General features: G+C 37.1%; 3 protein-coding genes across 4 annotated transcripts; 1 reads left to right on the top strand and 2 right to left on the bottom strand.

Annotated features, from left to right (window-relative positions):
- Window positions 1-401: 401 nt before the first annotated feature.
- On the bottom strand, window positions 402-12929 carry LOC103718812. Of its 2 annotated transcripts, none has more exons than XR_005512759.1 (3): window positions 12673-12929; window positions 966-1050; window positions 402-846 (listed from the first exon to the last, which is right to left on the bottom strand). XR_005512759.1 is itself a non-coding variant. In XM_008807796.4 (3 exons), the coding sequence occupies exons 1-3, from the start codon at window positions 12853-12855 to the stop codon at window positions 807-809; spliced, it is 324 nt and encodes a 107-aa protein (XP_008806018.2). In that variant the 5' UTR covers window positions 12856-12929; the 3' UTR covers window positions 402-806. The 2 variants fall into 2 exon arrangements, 1 of the variants encoding a protein (XP_008806018.2); XM_008807796.4 differs by having other exon boundaries at window positions 402-862.
- Window positions 12930-14961: 2032 nt separating this feature from the next.
- LOC103718823 (probable calcium-binding protein CML45) lies at window positions 14962-16047 on the top strand. Its single transcript, XM_008807813.3, has one exon. It carries the CDS (start codon window positions 15430-15432, stop codon window positions 16000-16002), a length of 573 nt encoding a protein of 190 aa, XP_008806035.3. The 5' UTR covers window positions 14962-15429; the 3' UTR covers window positions 16003-16047.
- Window positions 16048-17110: 1063 nt separating this feature from the next.
- Window positions 17111-21576, bottom strand: LOC103718824 (pentatricopeptide repeat-containing protein At5g39680). Its single transcript, XM_008807814.4, has 2 exons — window positions 19184-21576; window positions 17111-17520 (listed from the first exon to the last, which is right to left on the bottom strand). The coding sequence occupies exon 1, from the start codon at window positions 21491-21493 to the stop codon at window positions 19370-19372; it is 2124 nt and encodes a 707-aa protein (XP_008806036.1). The 5' UTR covers window positions 21494-21576; the 3' UTR covers window positions 17111-17520; window positions 19184-19369.
- Window positions 21577-21595: the final 19 nt, after the last annotated feature.

The raw sequence follows: 21595 nt of genomic DNA, 5'->3' as shown, positions 1-21595 counted from the left end.
TATATATATATATATATATATATATCAGTCAGTTTTGCTTGATTTGAAATGAAGAATGCATTGCATAAATCAGTCAGATGACATTCTAGGCCATAAGAATATACTTCACATATAAAATTTCTGGCACTAAAAATTGCATATTTTGGAGTCACTAATATAAGATTTTCCAATTACCTAAGTAAATACATTGTTTAGACTACAAAACTCCATGGATCACTTAACCAACTGTTTTTTGTTAGAAATTTTGGATTTTTTTATAGATTGACATTTTCCAGATGCTGCTGAAACTCCATGGATCACTTACCCAGCTGTTCTTGGCTAGAAATTTGGGATTTTTTATAGATTGACGTTTTTCAGATACCACTGTTTCTGTCATTGGATGTTACAACCCCCCAAGAAAAGATTCATAGATATGCCTGTAATTAGAAGGAAGAACCGCCATAAAAATCTTCCTCGTGTATCGTCTGTAGCAGAACTATGAACGGGAGCTAGCAATCCGGACCGTATTGAAAAGGTTCCTGAGACACAGCATGGAAGAGTCAAAATATTAAGAAGCGAGATCCAAGAATGAAGAAGGGGTAGAATTACTGAATGAATACGAGCTGTGGCTAATACCCGAGGCATAAAAGAGGCATTTTCTACGGGATCCCGAAACCACCAGCCACCCCGACCTAATTCATGATGAGCCCACCAACTTCCTGGCGAGATGCCTACGGTTAAAAACAACCGACATGTCAAGATCCAAATTCGAATTGGTTCCTGGTCCTGGTCAGAGACCACTGTGTTAGTCTGGTGCACGACAGACATTACCATATGCAGAGAGTTCTAGAAGATCTGTGTCTCATCCTGTGGTTGTTGGAAGCTCCATTATTAGCAATCAAGTTAGTATTGCATGCCGTATTCTACTAGCTAAAAATCCTGTGCATAAATCTGATAAACAGCTTTTTGATAAAACCTTCAAGTACCTGAAACTCTATAATATGCGCTCTTCTGTATGATGACAGGCTTGGATATCATAGTTTTATTTCCCTTAGGTCGATCAACAGTTGCCTGCAAATGAGAGAAAACCAGATTATTTGTCAAATAAATTTAAGTGAGAAGCAACAGGCGAAGACACTGGATATAATCTATAATGTAGATAACATTATCAAGTATGGGCGAAACAACTGTGTATGTATTATATGGATTACACCATAATTAAATGGCCAAGCTTTTCTAGCTGCCACTCTGTGTGCAATGGATGTTTGAAAATAATGATAAACTTCATAACATCAAAACAGTCAAGCATAAACATCAAAGCATAAAAATAGACATAATCAGACAAAAGTAAACTAAATGTTGTTATGCTTAACCACCAGAACAGACCCTTTAAATAGTTGAGCTTTTACAACATGCACAACTTGACACTGGATGGCCTCCAGAATCAGTACAGTGTATAATTCAAACACAACTTTTATACTGCCACTGAATACCTGGCTTTAATTCTACAGAAATTATAAAGTTTTGTTTCTCACTTCTTCCTAATTCTATCTGATCTGCAAAAAGACATAAATCAGGACCCCACATAAGTGGATTTTGTAATAGGAAATTATGACTTAATTAGATGCGAGGAAATAAAACTAAAGAAGCTGGGCCTTTAAGTCACAGTTTCATGACTTTTTTTTATGCATTAGTTGCTTAATAAAACTAACTCAATCTTTTTCTTTTCTTTAGGTTAAATGTTCAAGATATCTGATACATTGAGATTTCAGAGAAAAGAGAAAGGCTATATGTAAGGGCCACCCCTTTAGCTTAGACTTCAAATCAATATATACCCATGAAAGAGTAATTTCAGTCTAATGGATTATGCTGCCAGATTGTGAAATATAACATTTCAGTAAAAAACATCATAAAAGACAAGCAACAGTGCTGAATTGAATGTATTCAATCATTCCAACTACATAAAATGAAATTTAAGCTAAACAAGTCATGATAACACTGGCATGATAATTATTCAGCTGTAAAAGTTTCAAATACCAAGCATTCAGAGGAAAAGATACCATTAGCCAACACACTGAGAAAAACAAGAATAGCACGCTCACCTGCAAAACTTGGCAATTATCCAAGGTGCTCCTCCCATCCAGAATTTTGCAAATATTAGAGAGACAAATGTCAAGCTACCCATACATCAAAAAGAAAAACAGAGAGAGAGGAATTCCAACACCTTATTATCAGAAGCTTACCAACCATTTTTTGAATTTATCCAATTATATGGAAATTGAGAAATTACATTTACTGCTTAAGTATTTAATATATCAGGTTAAGAGAAGCTAAGAATACAAATGAGTGGGCAAAAGAGGAGCCCTTCTGACGGTGAAACATATAAGTTGACTTAAAAAACAAATAAAGCAACCCCTGATATCCTATGCAGACAGAGACACATTTTAGCCATGAGAAAAAGGGCACTTCACTCTTCAGAGCTTCTGCTCCATTTGTGAACGACACACCATCTTTTTCCTTTCAATCATTCTTTATCTCTATATTCATACACAACCAAAGATGGCATAAAAACCCTTTTTTCTTTTTTCTGTTTTTGATTAATAAAACCATCAAGACATTTCCTTGGCCTAAGAAAACTACCATTCACCAATCTTCCTCACTCAATGATATGGCAAATGCACCACCAAATGATACTAGAAAATTTTCAAAATGCCCTTCCATAGTTTAGTAATAATCCATGCATTTTCTATCAAAATATCAAAACTACAGTTGGCCCATTAGGAAATTTTTTTCTTAGATTGGGTTTTTATTAAATGCAAATTCATCACCTTCTCCTTTCTCAAACTTGCTATTAGATTCATGTGACTGACTATAATACTTGCGAGTACATCTTCTAACTTTCACGAACAATTTCCATTTTCCACCCTCTTGTTTTCAATTTTATGCAAAAAAACTGTTTCAAATTATAATGAATCGAAAACTTTGAGTTCCAATAGCTATAGAAGAAGAGCTGCTAAATTTCTTCCCTTCGAATAACTACATATTCCAATGACTTTGGGTTTCAGCCCTACTCTTTTCCTCGAAGAAAAAAAGCATTCCAATGACTACGAAGAACGATGCAGATATCTCTCAGCATATGGTATAAACTAGAGAAAAAGGGGTTTCAAATGAATATCTTACTGCATGAAATTTCAAGAGAATACTGTTGTCCTCTACCACCAAACTTCATGCTTTTACCATCCCATGGTTTTCAGGTATTCTAGAGTACTATCCTCTATAGCTATAATCTCTACTTAGTTGTCATCTATCCGAAAGAACGAGGAACCATCCTCTAATATACATGTCACGCCCCCGTCCCGAGATCGCGAGCCGGGGGTCGCGCCAACCGCCGCACACCCATAGGAAACTCTCCCCACGAGCATGCAAGGCATCTTAACCAAACATCTCAATTATAAAAGTCTAAAATAATTTAACTGAATAAATGCAATCTTATTCCATCAACTAACTCAAGTCATAAGGTCTCACAGTTCAAAATACGCAGCGGAACAATAATTTACCAACATGCAGAAACCTAGTTCTTAAAATAACAAAACCTTGCAATGTCCAACAATCATAATAAATGTCTAAGATAACATATCAACTTAAATAACCCTAATCTAAGATAACTTATGCCATAGTCCTTCTAGTCGCTTTCCCATTTTGGAACCCCAATAGACTAGTTCTCGGAATCTGTAAAATAACAAGAAATTGTATAATGAGCTAGACAGCCCCAAGTAAGTAATGAACACTCTAACTAGATAAATCAAGCAATAATATGTGGAAAATAAATATATACGCAGTTCCAAAGTACAAATCAAATATTTCTTAAATTCATAAGATTCTTTTCATGGTTTCGAGATTCTTTCACATATTCAATTCATCTTGTCGATCCTGGACTATGACCACATGTTCCCTGTGGCAGGGTCATCAACACCGACTAATCTTCTTGCGATGAGTCCCTCAGGACAGTCAATTGCCAACGTATCTGCCCCCATTGGCGGGGTCCTCAACATAGCCAGGTCGAAGTTTAATTAGTTCACTTTTTCATATTTCAGTCATGAAAACATGCAGTATCAAAACCAAATATCGTTCATATCTTAATTTCTGCAGGGTCATATCACCGACTATTCTTCTTGCGGTACCCATGTATTAGCCCCTACTGGCAGGGTCCTCAACATAGCCCGACTACAAGTCTGAATCTAGTACAAGTCATTATTTTTTCTTACATTATGTTCAGTGTTTCAAGCCGAAAAATACAATGTTAGAGCAATTAAATACAATTCGAACCAGAAGCAAATATGTTCAATCAGAGTCATACAATATTCTAAAAATATACATATAATCCATGCATCAAATTCGTAATCACAAATAATTCGATTTGTAAAATAGATATTTAGTTTGCCGATAAATCTAGTAAAGAGGTTACATCACTTACCTTGCGAACGCGATCCACAACAAATCCAATTAATTCCGCAAATTCCTCGCAGAACCTAATATTCAAAAAATTATATTCTTCTTTTAAAATTCATCACAATATACGTATACAAAAACTTAAATTTTAATATCCTCCTATGGTTGATCCTACAGAAGTGCCTAGCACCTCGAGTTCGGGTTTATACCCGTAAACCACCCCCTCTCTTTATTCTTTTTTATCCTTCTTCTTTTCTTTTTCTTTTTCCTTCTTTTCTTTTCTTTTCTTTTCTACTCTTCTCCTCCAGAACCTTCTCCCGGCTCCACTATTCCATCCCCCCTTTCTTTCTTCTTTCTTTTTCTTTCTCCTCCTCTTCTCTTTTTTTTCTTTTTCCTTCTTTTTTTTTTCTTTTCTACTCTTCTTCTCCAGAACCTTCTCCCAGCTCCACTATTCCTCCCCCCCTTTTGTTTTTCTTTCTTTTTCTTTCTCCTCCTCTTCTCTTCTCCCGACTTCTTCTCCTCCTCTTCTCTTTTTTTTTCTTCTTCTTTCTTCTCCCGCGAAGGGAGGTCGGCGAGCTCGCAAGAGGCCAAGTCGAGGCCGGCGGTGCCCGCGGCGGCCGGCCCTCTCATTCTTCCCGTGGAGGAGGCTTGCGCACGGGAGAAGAAGAAGAGCCCGCAGTGGTTAGCCTTCTTCTTCTTCCCTCTCTTCTTCTTTCTTTTTTTTTTGGCTCTCTCTTTCTCTCGGCTGGCAGCCCGAGGAGGAAGAACAAGACTCGGGCGTGGCGGCTCTACATCGGGTGGTCTCAAAGGGGAGGAGGACGCCCTAAAACTGGGGATCCCGACTTCTTCGGGAGGGAACCCCCATCTCCTCACTGTGTGCCCTCACGTGCGACACACGTGAGGCCAAAACTGGTGGCTGGGGCGGTCAAGTGGACCAGGCCTAGTTCGATTCAAAGCTTGGGTTTCACATTCTTCCTTCCTTAAAATAATTTCGTCCTCGAAATTAACTCACTTAAGGCTTCAAATTTTGGAAAGTATGGAAACATCATATCATTCCCGAGCTTCTAAACAATCCCCATCTTGAAATGTTGGCTCACAAGATTTTGGCAAAACTATGGCATCTCAAAACTTAATCCTTTCCATCTATGATTCATAGCAAGTTCTTTTGATCTCTTTCAAAGTAAGACTAACCTTCCAGCCTTGGATTTTAAATTCCATAATTCTTTGCCCAAGAACTTAATTGTTCATGATTAATTCCACACAAAAATCATAATCGGCTTAATACAAATAGGTTAGAGCATTAGCATCAAATACTTTTCATAATCTATAATCTTTTTTTTCTTCTCTTAACTTTGCCCATGATTTAATGATCAACCTTTATCCTAAAAAAAAACCTCAAACCCTTTCGAACAGATAGATTGATGATGTCATAACTAGGAGTAGGGAACCAATGTTAAAGCATTCTAGGGTTAAGCCCAACAAGGAACCATTAATCTGTGAACACTAAATTTAGGATGCCCAAGATTCTCCCAAGAACTGTCAACAATAGAAAAACCCACTGGTGAAAATTACATAGCTACCTCCAGATTATTCATAGAATCAACAACATTCTTCTCTACTAGAAGGCTAACTCAAGTCTTCCAATAATTCTACTTATCAATACAATTTCATCTTATCATAAGAATAAGGTCCAATACCTCCAAATTTGGTTCTTTTTATAGATGATGTAATCAAACTTCTCTCTCTCATAAATAAAAGTCAATGTCTTAATTTTGAATAAGAACATCAAATTTCTTTGTCAAAATATCAACTACTCTTTATTAATCGATCTATCACAAGATTAGGTCATAAACAACTCTAATCCACCCTTAGTAGAATATTTATCAAGATCGATAGATAACCTCAATCTCTTTCGATCAAATAGAGAGTTGATGTTAATTGAAGAATTACAAGCTTCGGATTTAGGAGGAAAGAGGGATACACCAAAATATTCTAGGTCCAAGATCATAATCGATGATCTATTAATTCTAGTCTCAAGATGTTAAGCATTTCTTTAGCACGACATAAAATTAGAGAACCTAAAATAGTGCAGCGACATCCGAAAATTCAAAATCAAATCAAGTCTTTTGTTATTAAAACTTGCCGAATTAAAGAGATAATACTTCTGACCAACTTAGAAAAATAGTTCAGACCACTATGCTTTCGCTGCGCACTCTGATTCAAACCACCAAATTTTTTTTTTTGAATTCACTAATAACTTTTTTTTAATCAAAATACTACCTTGTATTTTGAACTAAGGAGATCCAAAATTCTAATTTCCAAGTAAAGCCCAAAAGAACTTTTGGTTTCGTCCTCTAACTTCCCCCGAGTACATCCATCTAGACTGATCCTCGAGTCAATTGATACGTTCAAAAACACCATATAGGCTAGTTACTATAATTCAAAATAAATTAAATCTTAATTCTCTCACCTACTCAACTGGACGATTCCAAGTTAAACTCTTACAAGTAAAAATAACTATAAAAATGTTCTCAATGCTCCATCAAGTTAGAAGACCTTAAATTAATAGATATAAGTAAAATTGACTCGGCGATCTCTTCTAGAGTTTTCTTCATCGAGATCTATGGCATTTATTAAAAATCTTCCATCATAATCATGTAAGCCTCTAAAATTCAAATTTTTTTAGCAAATATAGATTTTATCAGCAACCGCAACAATATTGACAAAAGACCCTAGATCGGCTTATAAATCCAAACTTTGAATTGAAGTTTCATATACATTACATAATTTTCGATAAACATGAACAAGATCTATTATTTGAATCCAAAGGTGATAATTTAAATTATTAATAATTTCACCGAGATGAATACTTTATAATCTCCAATAAAATCAATTCTTCGAGATTGATATTTATCCCTGAATTCTTTCAAAAGAATAAGCTACAAATCAAAGAGAAAATCGATCTATACTAAATCATACCAAATCCAAGATTAGCTAATGCAGGAACTATTAATCCTCGACTTAGAATGCCAGATTTCTCTCTCTCTTCTTTTTTTTTTTCATAGCAGATAGAAGAACCTACTAATAACATGATAATATCCATATCAGTCAAAATCAAAAACAATATTCTTTTCTTTGACAACAAAATTCTCCTTAACAAGGAAACCCATCAAAAAATATTTTCCAATCACAGAGTTAATATCGTTGATCATCTTAAAATAATTTAAACAACCAATATTCTCATAATTTACTAAATCACCTCCAATCAAAATCTCAATCTACATTTACAATTTCAAATTCTCGGTAAAGCCAAAGAATAATTGTAGAATTTCATCCCAAATATATTCTCCATCTACACAGGAGTTTCATACATGATCCACATACAGTTTTCAATCCTCGAAGAATATTTTAATGAATATCATCAAATATATATAAGCCCAAACCTTAAACGACATTTCATATGTGAACCTTAACTTGCCACCGAATTAATTAACTTCAAGCTAGAAGTAACATCATAGTACCCGATATCAATTTGCACATCCAATATACTTACATTGCACGATAATATTCCAAGACTAATACTCTTTCACCTAACTTAGTCAAAATCCAATTAATAATATCTTGGAATACAAATCACTCTACCAAGAAAACTCTCAAAATAGTCTATTTATACTTTGGCTATAAACACAGTTAGCTAGCATTCTAATTTCAGCATCACAAAATTCAGATAAGATAACACAAATTTACCATTAACAAAAGTAAACAAAGATATTTGTCTTCTTGCCCCATCTCTCAAATTTTTCGACGAATTCTACGAATCCAAAAAGCTAAGCTTTGATATGACAAATCATTATTCCCTAGTAATCTTAAACCTAAGCTCTGATACCATAAAAGTTGTCACGCCCCCGTCCCGAGATCGCGAGCCGGGGGTCGTGCTAACCGCCGTACACCCATAGAAAACTCTCCCCACGAGCATGCAAGGCATCTTAACCAAACATCTCAATTATAAAAGTCTAAAATAATTTAACTGAATAAATGCAATCTTATTCCATCGACTAACTCAAGTCATAAGGTCTCACAGTTCAAAATACGCAGCGGAACAATAATTTACCAACATGCAGAAACCTAGTTCTTAAAATAATAAAACCTTGCAATGTCCAACAATCATAATAAATGTCCAAGATAACATATCAACTTAAATAACCCTAATCTAAGATAACTTATGCCATAGTCCTTCTAGTCACTTTCCCATTTTGGAACCCCAATAGACTAGTGCTCGAAATCTGTAAAACAACAAAAAATTGTATAATGAGCTAGACAGCCCAGTAAGTAATGAACACTCTAACTAGATAAATCAAACAATAATATGTGGAAAATAAATATATACGCAGTTCCAAAGTACAAATCAAATATTTCTTAAATTCATAAGATTCTTTTCATGATTTCGAGATTCTTTCACATATTCAATTCATCTTGTCGATCCTGGACTATGACCACATGTTCCCTGTGGCAGGGTCATCAACACCGATTAATCTTCTTGTGGTGAGTCCCTCAGGACAGTCAATTGCCAACGTATCTGCCCCCATTGGCGGGATCCTCAACATAGCCAGGTCGAAGTTCAATTAGTTCACTTTTTCATATTTCAATCATGAAAACATGCAGTATCAAAACCAAATATCGTTCATATCTTAATTTCTTTCAATTTATCATATTCAACTCAACAGTCAGGAACTATGACCACATGTTCCCTGTGGCAGGATCATATTATCGACTATTTTTCTTGCGGTACCCATGTATTAGCCCCCATTGGCAGGGTCCTCAACATAGCCCGACTGCAAGTCTGAATCTAGTACAAGTCATTATCTTTTCTTATATTATGTTCAGTGTTTCAAGCCGAAAAATACAATGTCAGAGCAATTAAATACAATTCGAACCAGAAGCAAATACGTTCAATCAGAGTCATACAATATTCTAAAAATATACATATAATCCATGCATCAAATTCGTAATCACAAATAATTTGATTCGTAAAACAGATATTTAGTTTGTTGATAAATCTAGTAAAGAGGTTACATCACTGACCTTGCGAACGCGATCCACAACAAATCCAATTAATTCCGCAAATTCCTCGTAGAACCTAATATTCAAAAATTATATTCTTCTTTTAAAATTCATCACAATATACGTATACAAAAACTTAAATTTTAATATCCTCCCATAGTTGATCCTATAGAAGTGCCTAGCACCTCGAGTTCGGGTTCATACCCGTAAACCACCCCCTCTCTTTATTCTTTTTTTTTCCTTCTTTTCTTTTTCTTTTTCCTTCTTTTCTTTTTTTTCTTTTTCCTTCTTTTCTTTTTCTTTTCTTTTATACTCTTCTCCTCCAGAACCTTCTCCCGGCTCCACTATTCCTTCCCTCCTTTCTTTCTTCTTTCTTTTTCTTTCTCCTCCTCTTCTCTTTTTTTTCTTTTTCCTTCTTTTTTTTTTCTTTTCTACTCTTCTTCTCCAGAACCTTCTCCCGGCTCCACTATTCCCCCCCCCTTTCGTTTTTCTTTCTTTTTCTTTCTCCTCTTCTCTTCTCCCGACTTCTTCTCCTCCTCTTCTCTTTTTTTTTTCTTCTTCTTTCTTCTCCCGCGAAGGGAGGTCGGCGAGCTCGCAAGAGGCCAAGTCGAGGCCGGCGGTGCCCGCGGCGGCCGGCCCTCTCATTCTTCCCGTGGAGGAGGCTTGCGCACAGGAGAAGAAGAAGAGCCCGCGATGGTTAGCCTTCTTCTTCTTCCCTCTCTTCTTCTTTCTTTTTTTTTTTGGCTCTCTCTTTCTCTCGGCTGGCAGCCCGAGGAGGAAGAACGAGACTCGGGCGTGGCGGCTCTACATCGGGTGGTCTCAAAGGGGAGGAGGACGCCCTAAAACTGGGGACCCCGACTTCTTTGGGAGGGAACCCCCATCTCCTCACTGTGTGCCCTCACGTGCGACGCACGTGAGGCCAAAACTGGTGGCTGGGGCGGTCAAGTGGATTAGGCCCAGTTCGATTCAAAGCTTGGGTTTCACAATACAAATCATCATTAGCTCCAGAAAAATCTACAATTTCCGGTCAGGAGTTTTAGAAACCAATTTTTTTACTATCCACTCATAAAAAATTAGTTTACAAAAGTAGAAAAAGGTTTTCTGGTCTTGTATATGTGGACAGTGGACCATTCCGAACTTTCATCCTTTCAGCATGCACTAGACATTTCCTGCTCTTCTACATTTTACTGTCACAAAATTCATCAATTTTTGTTTCTTTGGGAAAGCCAACATCTCATTAGATCCCATGACAGGATTATCCATGTTCACCAAGTTATAGTTGGAAAAACTTCACATCCTGATTATTTTTCATAATGTGCATATTCCAACCACACGATCTGAAGCCATTTTGATAGCCCAGTTGTTCTGGTAACACTTTATGTGATCCACATGATTATAAAATTTTATGGTTGTTCAAATATCTGTTTGATCAAATTTAACGAAATAACACTTTAACACTTAAATCGTAAAACTTTGGTACGAGTTTTCTCAAAAGGGGTATGACTCATCAAACTTATTTTTCATTTTATTAAAAAAGAAAGTCCAATAAAAAAATTGAGAATAGAAAAGGAGATTAAATTTTAATTGTTAACCTCTGGCGTCAGAGTAGCCAAACCTCTTTTAAAAGTTCTAATAGCCAGTGCTAATGTGTCTTGTTCTTTCCATCTAAATCTCCAGTGACCTACGCCAATCCACTTTCTTGCACCCATGCCTTCTTCTTTTAGCATTCAGCACAAGGTCTTCAACAAGTCTCCTCAGCAAGTTGAAATCATGCAAGACACATTGAGCACGTATCCAAACTATACTTGCTTATGTCAGAGATGGACTTCACGTCTCTCTCCTTGCTCCAAGATATATGCCACAAGAAAAGAAAAGAAAAGAAAAGAAAAAGAAGATGAGGAGGAAGATGTTTAGATCTCAATACTTTCAACGGTCGAACCTTTCAATAGACAAAAGTTGAGCCTGACTTTACCAATTCATAAATGAGTTCAGAATCTCAACATTTATTTGTGTTACACTGCCAATCATCTAATGTTATCAACCACATCAAAATCTGCTATCAGCAATACTATCTCAACTATCTGAAGTAAGTTACTTCATGATCCCCCTAAATCATTCTTCCCCAAGATGTCCAAACCCGGACTCGAATACTCACAATTCCTACCTCTCATGTGACCCTCATGCATATGACTAAGCCCCCACTCTAATGGCCTCATTAATTTTTCATCGAACAGTATCTTGTCATCTCATCAGTTATCATCATTGTATCCCCTATCACTGCAAATTCTATGCTTCCTCCTGTTGAGGCTTTCCTCTTTATTTGAGTGGAACCCCAATAAAAGGACAAAAAAAAAACATAAATAGGTCATAATGTAAGAAGGGGCAGCCTACTGAATTTCCTCCGTTCTGCCTTTGTTAGTCCCCTTCATTTCTTTATACTTGAAAAGTCTATTTTCACAAGAAGTTTGAATGGTCATGGACTGTTCTGGGAGCTAGGGAGAGTTAGAGCTGATATTTCGAGAGTCTCTACTTCTCCTTCGTGAAGCTTCAAGAGAAAGGGAAAGAAGAAGGTGTAGAAATTCTGACTATTTAATATTCACAGATGTCACTCTGGTTATAAGATTTTTTCTCCCAGAGTCATTTTTTTTTTTTTTTCTTGGGAGAAAAAACTCCTTTAAATGCAACTATTTACAATTTTTTCCTCCAAAATTTGCCATTCATAAACATAAACTATAATTTATATCTCAATTACCATCTTCTTAAAAGCTTGACATGTTGAATTCCACACAAATTCCCATTTGCAGCAAGCATGCAGCAATCAAACTAAAGCAGAAAACATTAGAGCAGAAAATTTGGGACCATAAAATTAGAATCATCCTTCGAAATAAATCCAACAACAACTTTCATAATCTAAGAAGAACATCGTTCCTTTCTCGACACCTTCTTATATTTATAGGAACACCACTTTACGAAGCCCCTGATTCTAAAACCCACCATAAATCCAATATTAGCACTCCAAACATGAACCCTGATGGAAAAAATCACAGGAACAACATCATTTAATGTTGGTTCAAAAAGAACCTGCATCACAAAACCCTACCAAAGAAGGAAGAAATACCCAAAAGTCCAATTTTTTGTCACACTAAAGTAGAGATGGATAAAGAAACAGCATCAAGTCGATACCTTGGAGCAGGGGATTATGTGATCGTACTCGTGGCAGAGGCAGCGGGGAAGCTGACGAGCTTCCGGAAGACGTTGCCGAGTGACTCGCGGCGCCACCGGTCGGGGTCGCGGTCCTTCACCTTCTCCCGCCTTCTCCCAGCACTGCTGCTTCACGCTCTGGGGAAAGTTCCTGGGCTCCACCATTCCCGGCCATCCTCCGCCGCCGCCGCCGCCGCCGTAGAGCTCCGGCGAGAAGTCTGACGCGGCCTAAATTTAAAACCCACTCTCAACGGCATACTATCCGAGTTTCCTCCGACCCTAATTCTCAAAAATAAAAAAAAATCCGAAACTGAAAATAATGACGTCATTCTACATTTGGATTTTTTTTTTCTAAATACCCTTCCGAAAATCGAATTTTGCATGAATATCTATTCATTTATATACCCTCATAAAACACTTATTTTACTATTTTACTCTTTTTTATTCTTACCTTCATAAAATATTTGTTTTGCTATTCTACTTTTTTTTTCTTATTTTTGTATATATATCCATATCATCTAACGACGTTAAAAAAACTAACAGTTTCAAATTTAAATGACGTAAATACTCTTAATGAATGATACACAAAAAGAAACATTTATAAAATGATGGCGATAGAAAACAAAAATGTTAGAATACATAGTTTAGATTCTTTAATGTTAGAAGAATCGTTATATTAGGATATTTGTACAAAAATAATGTTTTATGAGTATACAGAAATAAAAATAAATTTTAAGAGGGTATTCATGCAAATTTGAATTTTTAAAAGAATATGCAAAAAAAAATCCTATTTCAAACTAGTGTGATTGCAATAATTAATGAAATTGTATGAAAAGATTGCTTAGAAGTTATAAAGTCTCTTATTATCCTCATATTTTTTAAAAAAAATTAAATAGCAAAAATTATTCATTAACTTTTTTTTAGTTGCATTTGTTGTAATTCTCTCTCCATTACTCTCTTTTTTTTTTTCTTTTTTCTTTTGTGCGTTGTATCTGCAACATCAATATTATTGTCATTTATTTTTCACAAATATTTTATATCTAATTATTTCTTTTATATTTAAAGTTTCACACTTATTAATGTCATTCCCAAATGCTAAACTAAATATATTAGATTTGATCATGCCATCACTGATAATAGGCTCCCTCATTCTATTGATTTTTCTTAGAATTTTCCCATATTATTGTAGCAAGCCAAATCAATAATAGACAAGGTCTTAAAAAATTTTATTCTATTTTTATTTAGCTTATTTGGTTCGCGGAAAAAGAGAAGAAAAAGTATGGTCAACAAAAAAAAATAGAGAAATATCTCAAATTTGGTTGGAGTTTTTATAAAAGAATGTAGCTTTCCACATTCCTATAAAGTCCTATGGGACGTAGAAAATAAAATTCAAATATTAGCTGAAAATTAGGATTTTTTTTTCAAAAATATTTTTAAGCTTCTAGGTAGAATAGGATAAGATTTTTTTACTTTAGGGTATAACATATATTTTATACAATTTTTTTATAAAAATAAATACTTAACTAAATATAAGAAACTCTAAAATATGTCACTTTCTCATAATTAATAAATATAAAAAAATTATTTTTTTAGGCATTATATATTTAGGCATTAGCTTTTTTAAAAAATATTTTGTGAGAGAATAAACCCAAGAAAGTCTGATAACCATCATGGGAAGTTTGTGCGAACCCGATGAGATTGACTCGAGACGCAAAAGGCCGTGGAAATGAAACGTGAAGCAGCCATCAGGAGAAAAATAGCATGCGGCCAGATTAATGCTTCCATGGAACATTCACTATCATCACAATTTCTTTTCTACTACCATCAAATGACTTTTAAGCTGGTTCCTTGGACCCATTCCATCAGCCGTGGTCATATAAAAGGTACATGGACATAGAGACGTTGTGATAAAAAAAACATGGAAATATTGTTTACATAGCATCATCCCAGGTCATACCAAATCAATTTCCATCCAATTTCCATCCAAATTTTGGACTTCTGGTGAACCCCTTCCTTCCATCTGGAGCGACATAGCCGCCGTTGCACCTTCCAGTCTGACACACCCATGCTTTTGTCCAGATTTGAGGTCAGTCCAACATCTTTAGCATTAATAATGATTCAATGAAACGTAGAAGTTAGTTCTAGGTGGAAGTTGGGACACAGTCTCTCATAATGGTGAATGTTAGCTTGAGCCAAGTACTAACCAACTCTTGCCAAGGTTTTAGTCTTGAACTAATTGGCATCCATACCTTGGCTCGTCCACCAAATTCCTGCCCTTATCAAGTCCTTTGATTTAACTTTATTTTCTTCTTTCTCGGCCAACAAAACTATAACTAGAAAACGAGAGGGGAACAACTCTTATCATAAAAATATTCCATAGAAGCAGGCCTGCCTGCTCATCTCTTTCAAGGAAATTTCCACCAGGTCAAGAACCAGCAAAGTCCCACGAAGTTAGGATCCTGGCTCCTTCAACCCAGGCACTACCTTTCCTTCATCTATCTCTTTTTCCATGGCCGCCACCTTTTGTATATTGATCCCAACCATCACTCTGTGGAACACTGCACCAACCCAGGCACCTTCCTCTCTGGACAACTCTACTGGCCGTCCTTCAAACGGCTACAATAGCCTTCTATAAAGCCTTCACCTACATGACCCTTCTTCCCTCATCAAACCAAAGCCAGAACATCTCCTACCTTTCCATCTCCCATTCTCCCTCGCCTACTAATAAACTAAAAACCAATGGAGAAAGCATCGCCCAGAAGTCTCCATCATTCCATCTCTTTGGCAGAACCAGTTGGGCTCCTCTTTTTTTGCAGAATACTCAGCTGGTTAATCATGACACTCCGGAAGTTCTCCCTGAGATCATTTTCCTTCCTCCATTCCTATACTGAGCTCTTCGCTTTCTCGTCGGCGGTTGACGAAGATCATCTTATGAAGAGCACACCAAGTCAGCCAAGAGGGAACATGCATCTCAGCCGAGAAGATGTGGAGATGGTTATGGGGAGGATGGGACTGTGTTGCAGCCAGGAAGATGATCAGCTGGGGTGCATGGGATCTGATGAGATTTCTGGTGTATTTAATGAGAAGGAGCCTAGTCTGTGGGAAGTGAAGGAGGCCTTCTGTGTCTTCGATGAGAACGGTGACGGGTTCATTGATGCACTTGAGCTGCAGAGAATTCTCTCCATGCTGGGCTTCGGCGAAGGATCGGACTTCGATTCATGCAAACGGATGATTGCGGCGTATGATGAAAACAGAGATGGCAGGATTGATTTCAATGAGTTTGTCAAGTTTATGGAGATTAGCTTTTGCTGATGCCATTTTTTTTTCATTTTTCTTCTCTTCCTTCATCCAAGTTGTATAAAGAGCAATCAAATGGAAATTTAATCTATAAAGAAAATTTGGTTACATTTCTTTTGCTATGTCTTTTATTCATTTTGTTTTACAACAATCTTCATATTGCTTTTTTCTTTTTCTTTTTTTTTTTTTTTTTTTGCTAGAACCGATGGCTCATACACACCTAGCATGGATGCATCTAAAAAAGTCAAAAGACAATAAATCTCGAAGTGCTCTAGGTAGCTCTCTTCCCCTAACCCACAGGGCATATTGCATGTTTAACTATCTTGTAAAGTGTGAGCAGTTGAATTAATTAGGCTTAACAATAAAAGGGTATTAATTATTAAAGGAATGGATAAGTTTGTTGATGGTACTCTCAGGGGGAAGTGGCAGTTCATGTATAATAAGTTGCACATTCTGATGAAGCAATATTTAAGATTAATATGCTTAAGCAAAGATGTTAGATGCTAAATGTAGTTGCAAAGCTACATTCCATTATACAAATGAGTCCATAATGAACATATATAAACAGGAGAAAAGTAGAATGGCAAAAAATTATATAGTTAAGTTCATGAAGACATCTCCGAGTTTAATAGTATTGGAATCCCTAAATAGGATTACATTCACAAATTTCTCCAGATGCATAAAATATAAGCTAGGGGATTTCAGGCCATATTCAAAAGGATATGCAATGCTTCTGATAGATACATCGGTCATGGTTTAGTATCCTAGATGAGAGCGAAGTTTAGTCCTACTTATTAAGAAACATCCATGACTATATGGGTTTGTTGTTGTCTAGTTATAAGATTGAGCCATTACTTGTTTGTGGCTATTTTCTTATTTCTCCACTTAAATGCATTACTACAAAAGAATTGCTTTGGAACCTGTGATAAAGCTTCATGCCACCGTATTCATAATTTCAGATTAGTAGCTAAGTTATGGTAAATTAAGCACAATAAAAAACTTAATGGTTTCTATCTGATGAAAATAAAAACTTCTAGACTTTATTGGCAAATATATGTATTCATAAAATCAGACAAACTATGCTGTGAACTAACATCGATATCGACAATAAAAGACTTCAGAATGAAAGATAAATTAACTGATGTGAATATGCTAGATGGAGACACTATAACATACAGCTTGCATAGTTGAGATTCTACACAAGCCATATAGTTCAGACAGCTTGCATAGTTGAAATTGTACACCAGCCATATAGTTGCAGTACATGACCCTGAGAAGTCAATGGCATACTTTATAGATTATGCACCTTCATATCTCCTTCCTTATGAATCCTAGTGCAAGGATCATGCTGCTAACCTCCAGCCAAGAAATAGTGGCGAACTTGCTGCTTGCATCTGCTTTTTTTCATGTTACCCTCTGTTCACTGTTTAGAGATCTCACACAAATTGTTTATTGATTATGATGCAGCAGACACGGCATGTGATAATCTGGGCAAGGCTTTCTGAAGTACCCTGATGAGCTGGAATCTGGAACCTGGAAGATCACAACAAGTTGATGTATGAAAAATATAACAGATACAAAGAAGCAAACTTATGGAAAAGCTTGTTGCTGAAGAAGAAGCTTGAACAGTTGGCTCTGACAGCCATTCTCACCAGGAACTTGAAAGAAACAGCTACTTCAAAATTCAAACATGTAGAAGAACAGAATGTAAATGGGAGTGAAAAAAGAAGGTCCATCTTATCCAAAAGAATATCACTCAAATGCATTTATCACTTCTGAACCTTCAAACCTAAACACTAGATAGCGCACTACAGCAGAACCTAAACGTAGGTTTCTTTTATTGGAGAACCATGTGCTGAAAGCAGATAGCAACTACGAACAATGAAGCAACCAAGTAAAATAGCTTTTCACGCTATGTATCAACCATCAGTTCATTCTTTCTTCAAAATTTCTTTTCTTTTCTTTTTTCTAATAAAAAAGGGGAAATATTTCAGCCACAGAAACCTGCTGAAGTGTGTGCTTTACTACTGATGAAATGCCTATCAAACTTACAAATATTCAGTCCTTACAAAACAAGCCAAATGTAGAATTTTCTTTTTGAGAAAAAGAAGCTAAATGTAGATACCCTACTAGTAGAAACACTTGCAGAAGCGAGCATAGCCCAAAGAAAAAATAGCTTATTGCAATAAAATCAGTCATGCAGTTCATTATTATTTCAATATTTATTATGCAGAGTTCAGGTCTAGAGACAGCAAACTAAACAAAGGGAGAGAGAAGAAACATAGAAATTTGAATGTTCAACTTATGGCCTATGTCCACAGGCAGAGATGATTGGAGAAAGCTTCACTAATGATGGAGAAAGTACAAAGAGGAGGAGACCCAAACGCAAAAACCCTTAATCTCACAGGTACTCGAAATCTCCAAAGTACAGAGGCGTAATCCCTGGAAGCCCTAAGACGGGCGAAATCCACACACGTATGAACACCTAAAAAAAATTGGGTTGGGGGCTTTGCCCCTGAAACCCCCAGATTGGCCAGTTGCGAGACATAAGATGTTGCACATGTGGCCCCGCATTAGCCTTCAAGCCCTTTGCTGAAGGCATGAGTGAAGAGACCCTTTTAGCAGTCTATTATCTAAATACAAGACGCATCATAACAATGTTAATAATATCCAAAAAAAGAAACAGTTACTGGCCTCATATGGGATGTCAACAAACTTACAGGTAGCGAATTTGGGTGAAGAGAAGTGCTATATCCACCATTGGACCTTTCACAGAAAATCTTCTACTATACTAGATTGTAGTCAACTAAAATCCTGATCTTAAGAGCATAAACACAGCAAGGTTACAAGATGGAAATGGAGCTAGTTTTTCAGATCTTCTCTTCTCATAGTTGGCAACACAACTACACGCACCCATCTTGAGAATGACTGTCTACAAACAGCAGAATTTAGATCATGGAAGAAACAAATAAGAAAGTCCTAGGGAAAGCACTATTGTGAGATTCTCACATATTTTTAATATTCATTAGCACACAAATGACTTAAAAATTCTTCATTGCCTAAACAAAAGCTCTATTACCAAATAATTAAAGCTATCCATTCTGAGCTGCTATTTCTCAAAAAAAAAAAAATCATGGGCTGCTAATTATGTTACATATGTGCATTAGTTGTGATTCAGAATTCTTTCATGGCTTACCAATCACAGGAATATCTCACGAAAATCTGGATGGGCGTTTAAGACTTTAGAGAGTTAACTCAAAGAGCTCAGCATCAGCAGACCGCATGTGCAGGAGCAGCTCCAAGACAGGAGTACGCATTTTCAATATGATCCAGCAAATCTTCTGCTTTTGTTATCCTTTGAGAGAGCTTTTTTTTCCCCAGATCACCAGTAATCATCGCAAGAGCATACTCCACTCTCAAAACAATGGAAGCGGTTGGCATCCCTAACTATTATCTTCCTGTTTACGATGACTGATATAAGTTTTGTGGCAATGTGGCAATCATCACACATACGAAGGTTCTTCATGACATGGATAGGTGCGCCTGGCGGTGTGCAAATAAGCCCAAAAGCAATAGCCAGCTTCTCGCTGTGATATCTAAGGTACTCTTCCTTTTGCTCATCCTCAACATCATGCAATGCACTAGCAATGTTCGGAACATATCCAATTAGCTTTATTTGGGCTATTAGTTCTGCTACTTTCTCATTGATCTGGCTCATCCACGGATGTTTCTTGTCCTCTGAAGCAAAAACATGGGTCTCATTCCTCACCTGTATCCAGCTGACTCCAGGTTCTTTCTTAATATCTCTTTCTCGCATTAACTTCCGAACTTTTGCAACTCCATCCCACCTGTTTGCTTTAGCATACATATTAGATAACAAGATATACGTTCCTACATCATCAGGATCCAACTTAAGGATATGGTCAGCAATTTTCTGACCAAGACCACAATTTCTATGTACTTGACAAGCACTTAAAAGAGTTCTCCATGCGACGACGTCCCAATCAACATATTTATATCTCATAAATCTATCAGCCTCATCTAGTAGACCAGCACGACACAGCATCCCGACCATACATGTATAATGTTCCACACCAGGTCCTATTCCTACTTCCCTCATGAAATGATTCAAATAGTAGAACCCTTCATCTACTAGACCCAAGTGACCACATGCTGATAGAACCCCAACAAAAGTCACATATGTTGGAACCACCTCTTTCAACATATTATGGAAAGCTTCCAAAGCTTCCTTAGCAAGCCCATGATGGGAGTAAGCAGTTATAATTGAATTCCAAGAAATGATGTCATGATAAGGCATGCTTGTGAATACTCTCTTTGCATCATCAATACTGCCGCTCTTAGAATACATGTTAATCAAAGCATTACCAACAGTCAGTTGAGCCTTATATCCTAATTTTTCTGCATGAGCATTCAGTGCATCACCATTTTTCAAAGCCGACAAACCTGCGCAGGCATTCAGAGCAACAGCATAGGTGAACTCATTAGGCCGAACACCAGCTAATTCCATCTCTAGGAATAACTTCAGGGCTTCTTCAAAGCATCCATTTTGTACACAGACTGCCATAACTGCTGTCCATGAGACTACATTCTTATTCAGCAGCCTATCGAAAGCATGCCGGGAACTTTGAACATCACCCCATTTCCCATACATATCCACGATTGCGCTACCAACAAAGACACTGAACTCAACTCCTCTTCTAAGAATTTGGCTGTGAACTTGCCTTCCCAACTTCATATCCTTTGAATCCGCGCAAAGGCCAAGAACAGCAACGTACGAGACATGATCCCACCAGGCAACCTCCTTCACCATACCACTCACTACTTCCAAGGCATAATTCAATTGCCCATGCTCTAAAAATCCATTGATCATGGAATTAAATGCAAAGATATCAAAACCTGGTATGGTCTTGAAAACTTGCAACGCATCTTCCATGCCTGAACACTTACTGTACATGTGGAGAAGCGCATTTCTGACATAAGAATGCGACACCAATCCAGACTTCAGCGCATATTCATGGCATTGCTGACCCTCCTCGAGGGCGCGGACTTCCGCACAACAAGCGAGGACCGTTGTGAGCATGTACTCGTTTGGGCCCCCAGGCAGCTGGCTCAAATCCATCGATTTAAACACTGCAAGCGCTTCCAATGGAAACCCAGCATGAAAATAGCCTGCCATTAGTGCATTACCAGAGACATTGTTTCTCTCGGGCATTGTATCAAAGAGTCGACGGGCGAGATGAAGCTGACCACATTTGACATAGATATTAATCAAATAATTCGCCTGGATTAAATCAAGTTGGAACGTCCTGATCAGCTGTGCATTAATGGCCTTTCCCAAATTCAAATTCCTAGCCTCCGTGAATCTTTTCAAGAGATCTAAGCTGTTCCGCCGAGAAGCGAAGGATTGCGTGGGTTGGACGAGAGGAGAAGGCATGCTGTGGATGAGGAGAGCAAATCCATTCACGCAGGGCCTATGGACTGTCATGGATTCAAAAGTCTCTGGCTTTGGTCATCGAGTGCTCTGTCCGAAGAAAACAGGATACAGCCGTTTGCCACTGTTATATCAACTTTTAACGGTCAGGGAGTT

The sequence above is a fragment of the Phoenix dactylifera genome, chromosome 8 (assembly GCF_009389715.1).
Source record: "Phoenix dactylifera cultivar Barhee BC4 chromosome 8, palm_55x_up_171113_PBpolish2nd_filt_p, whole genome shotgun sequence".
Lineage (NCBI taxonomy): Eukaryota > Viridiplantae > Streptophyta > Magnoliopsida > Arecales > Arecaceae > Phoenix > Phoenix dactylifera.
Note: the sequence above shows the minus strand (reverse complement) of the source record. Positions and strands in the feature narration are given on the sequence as shown.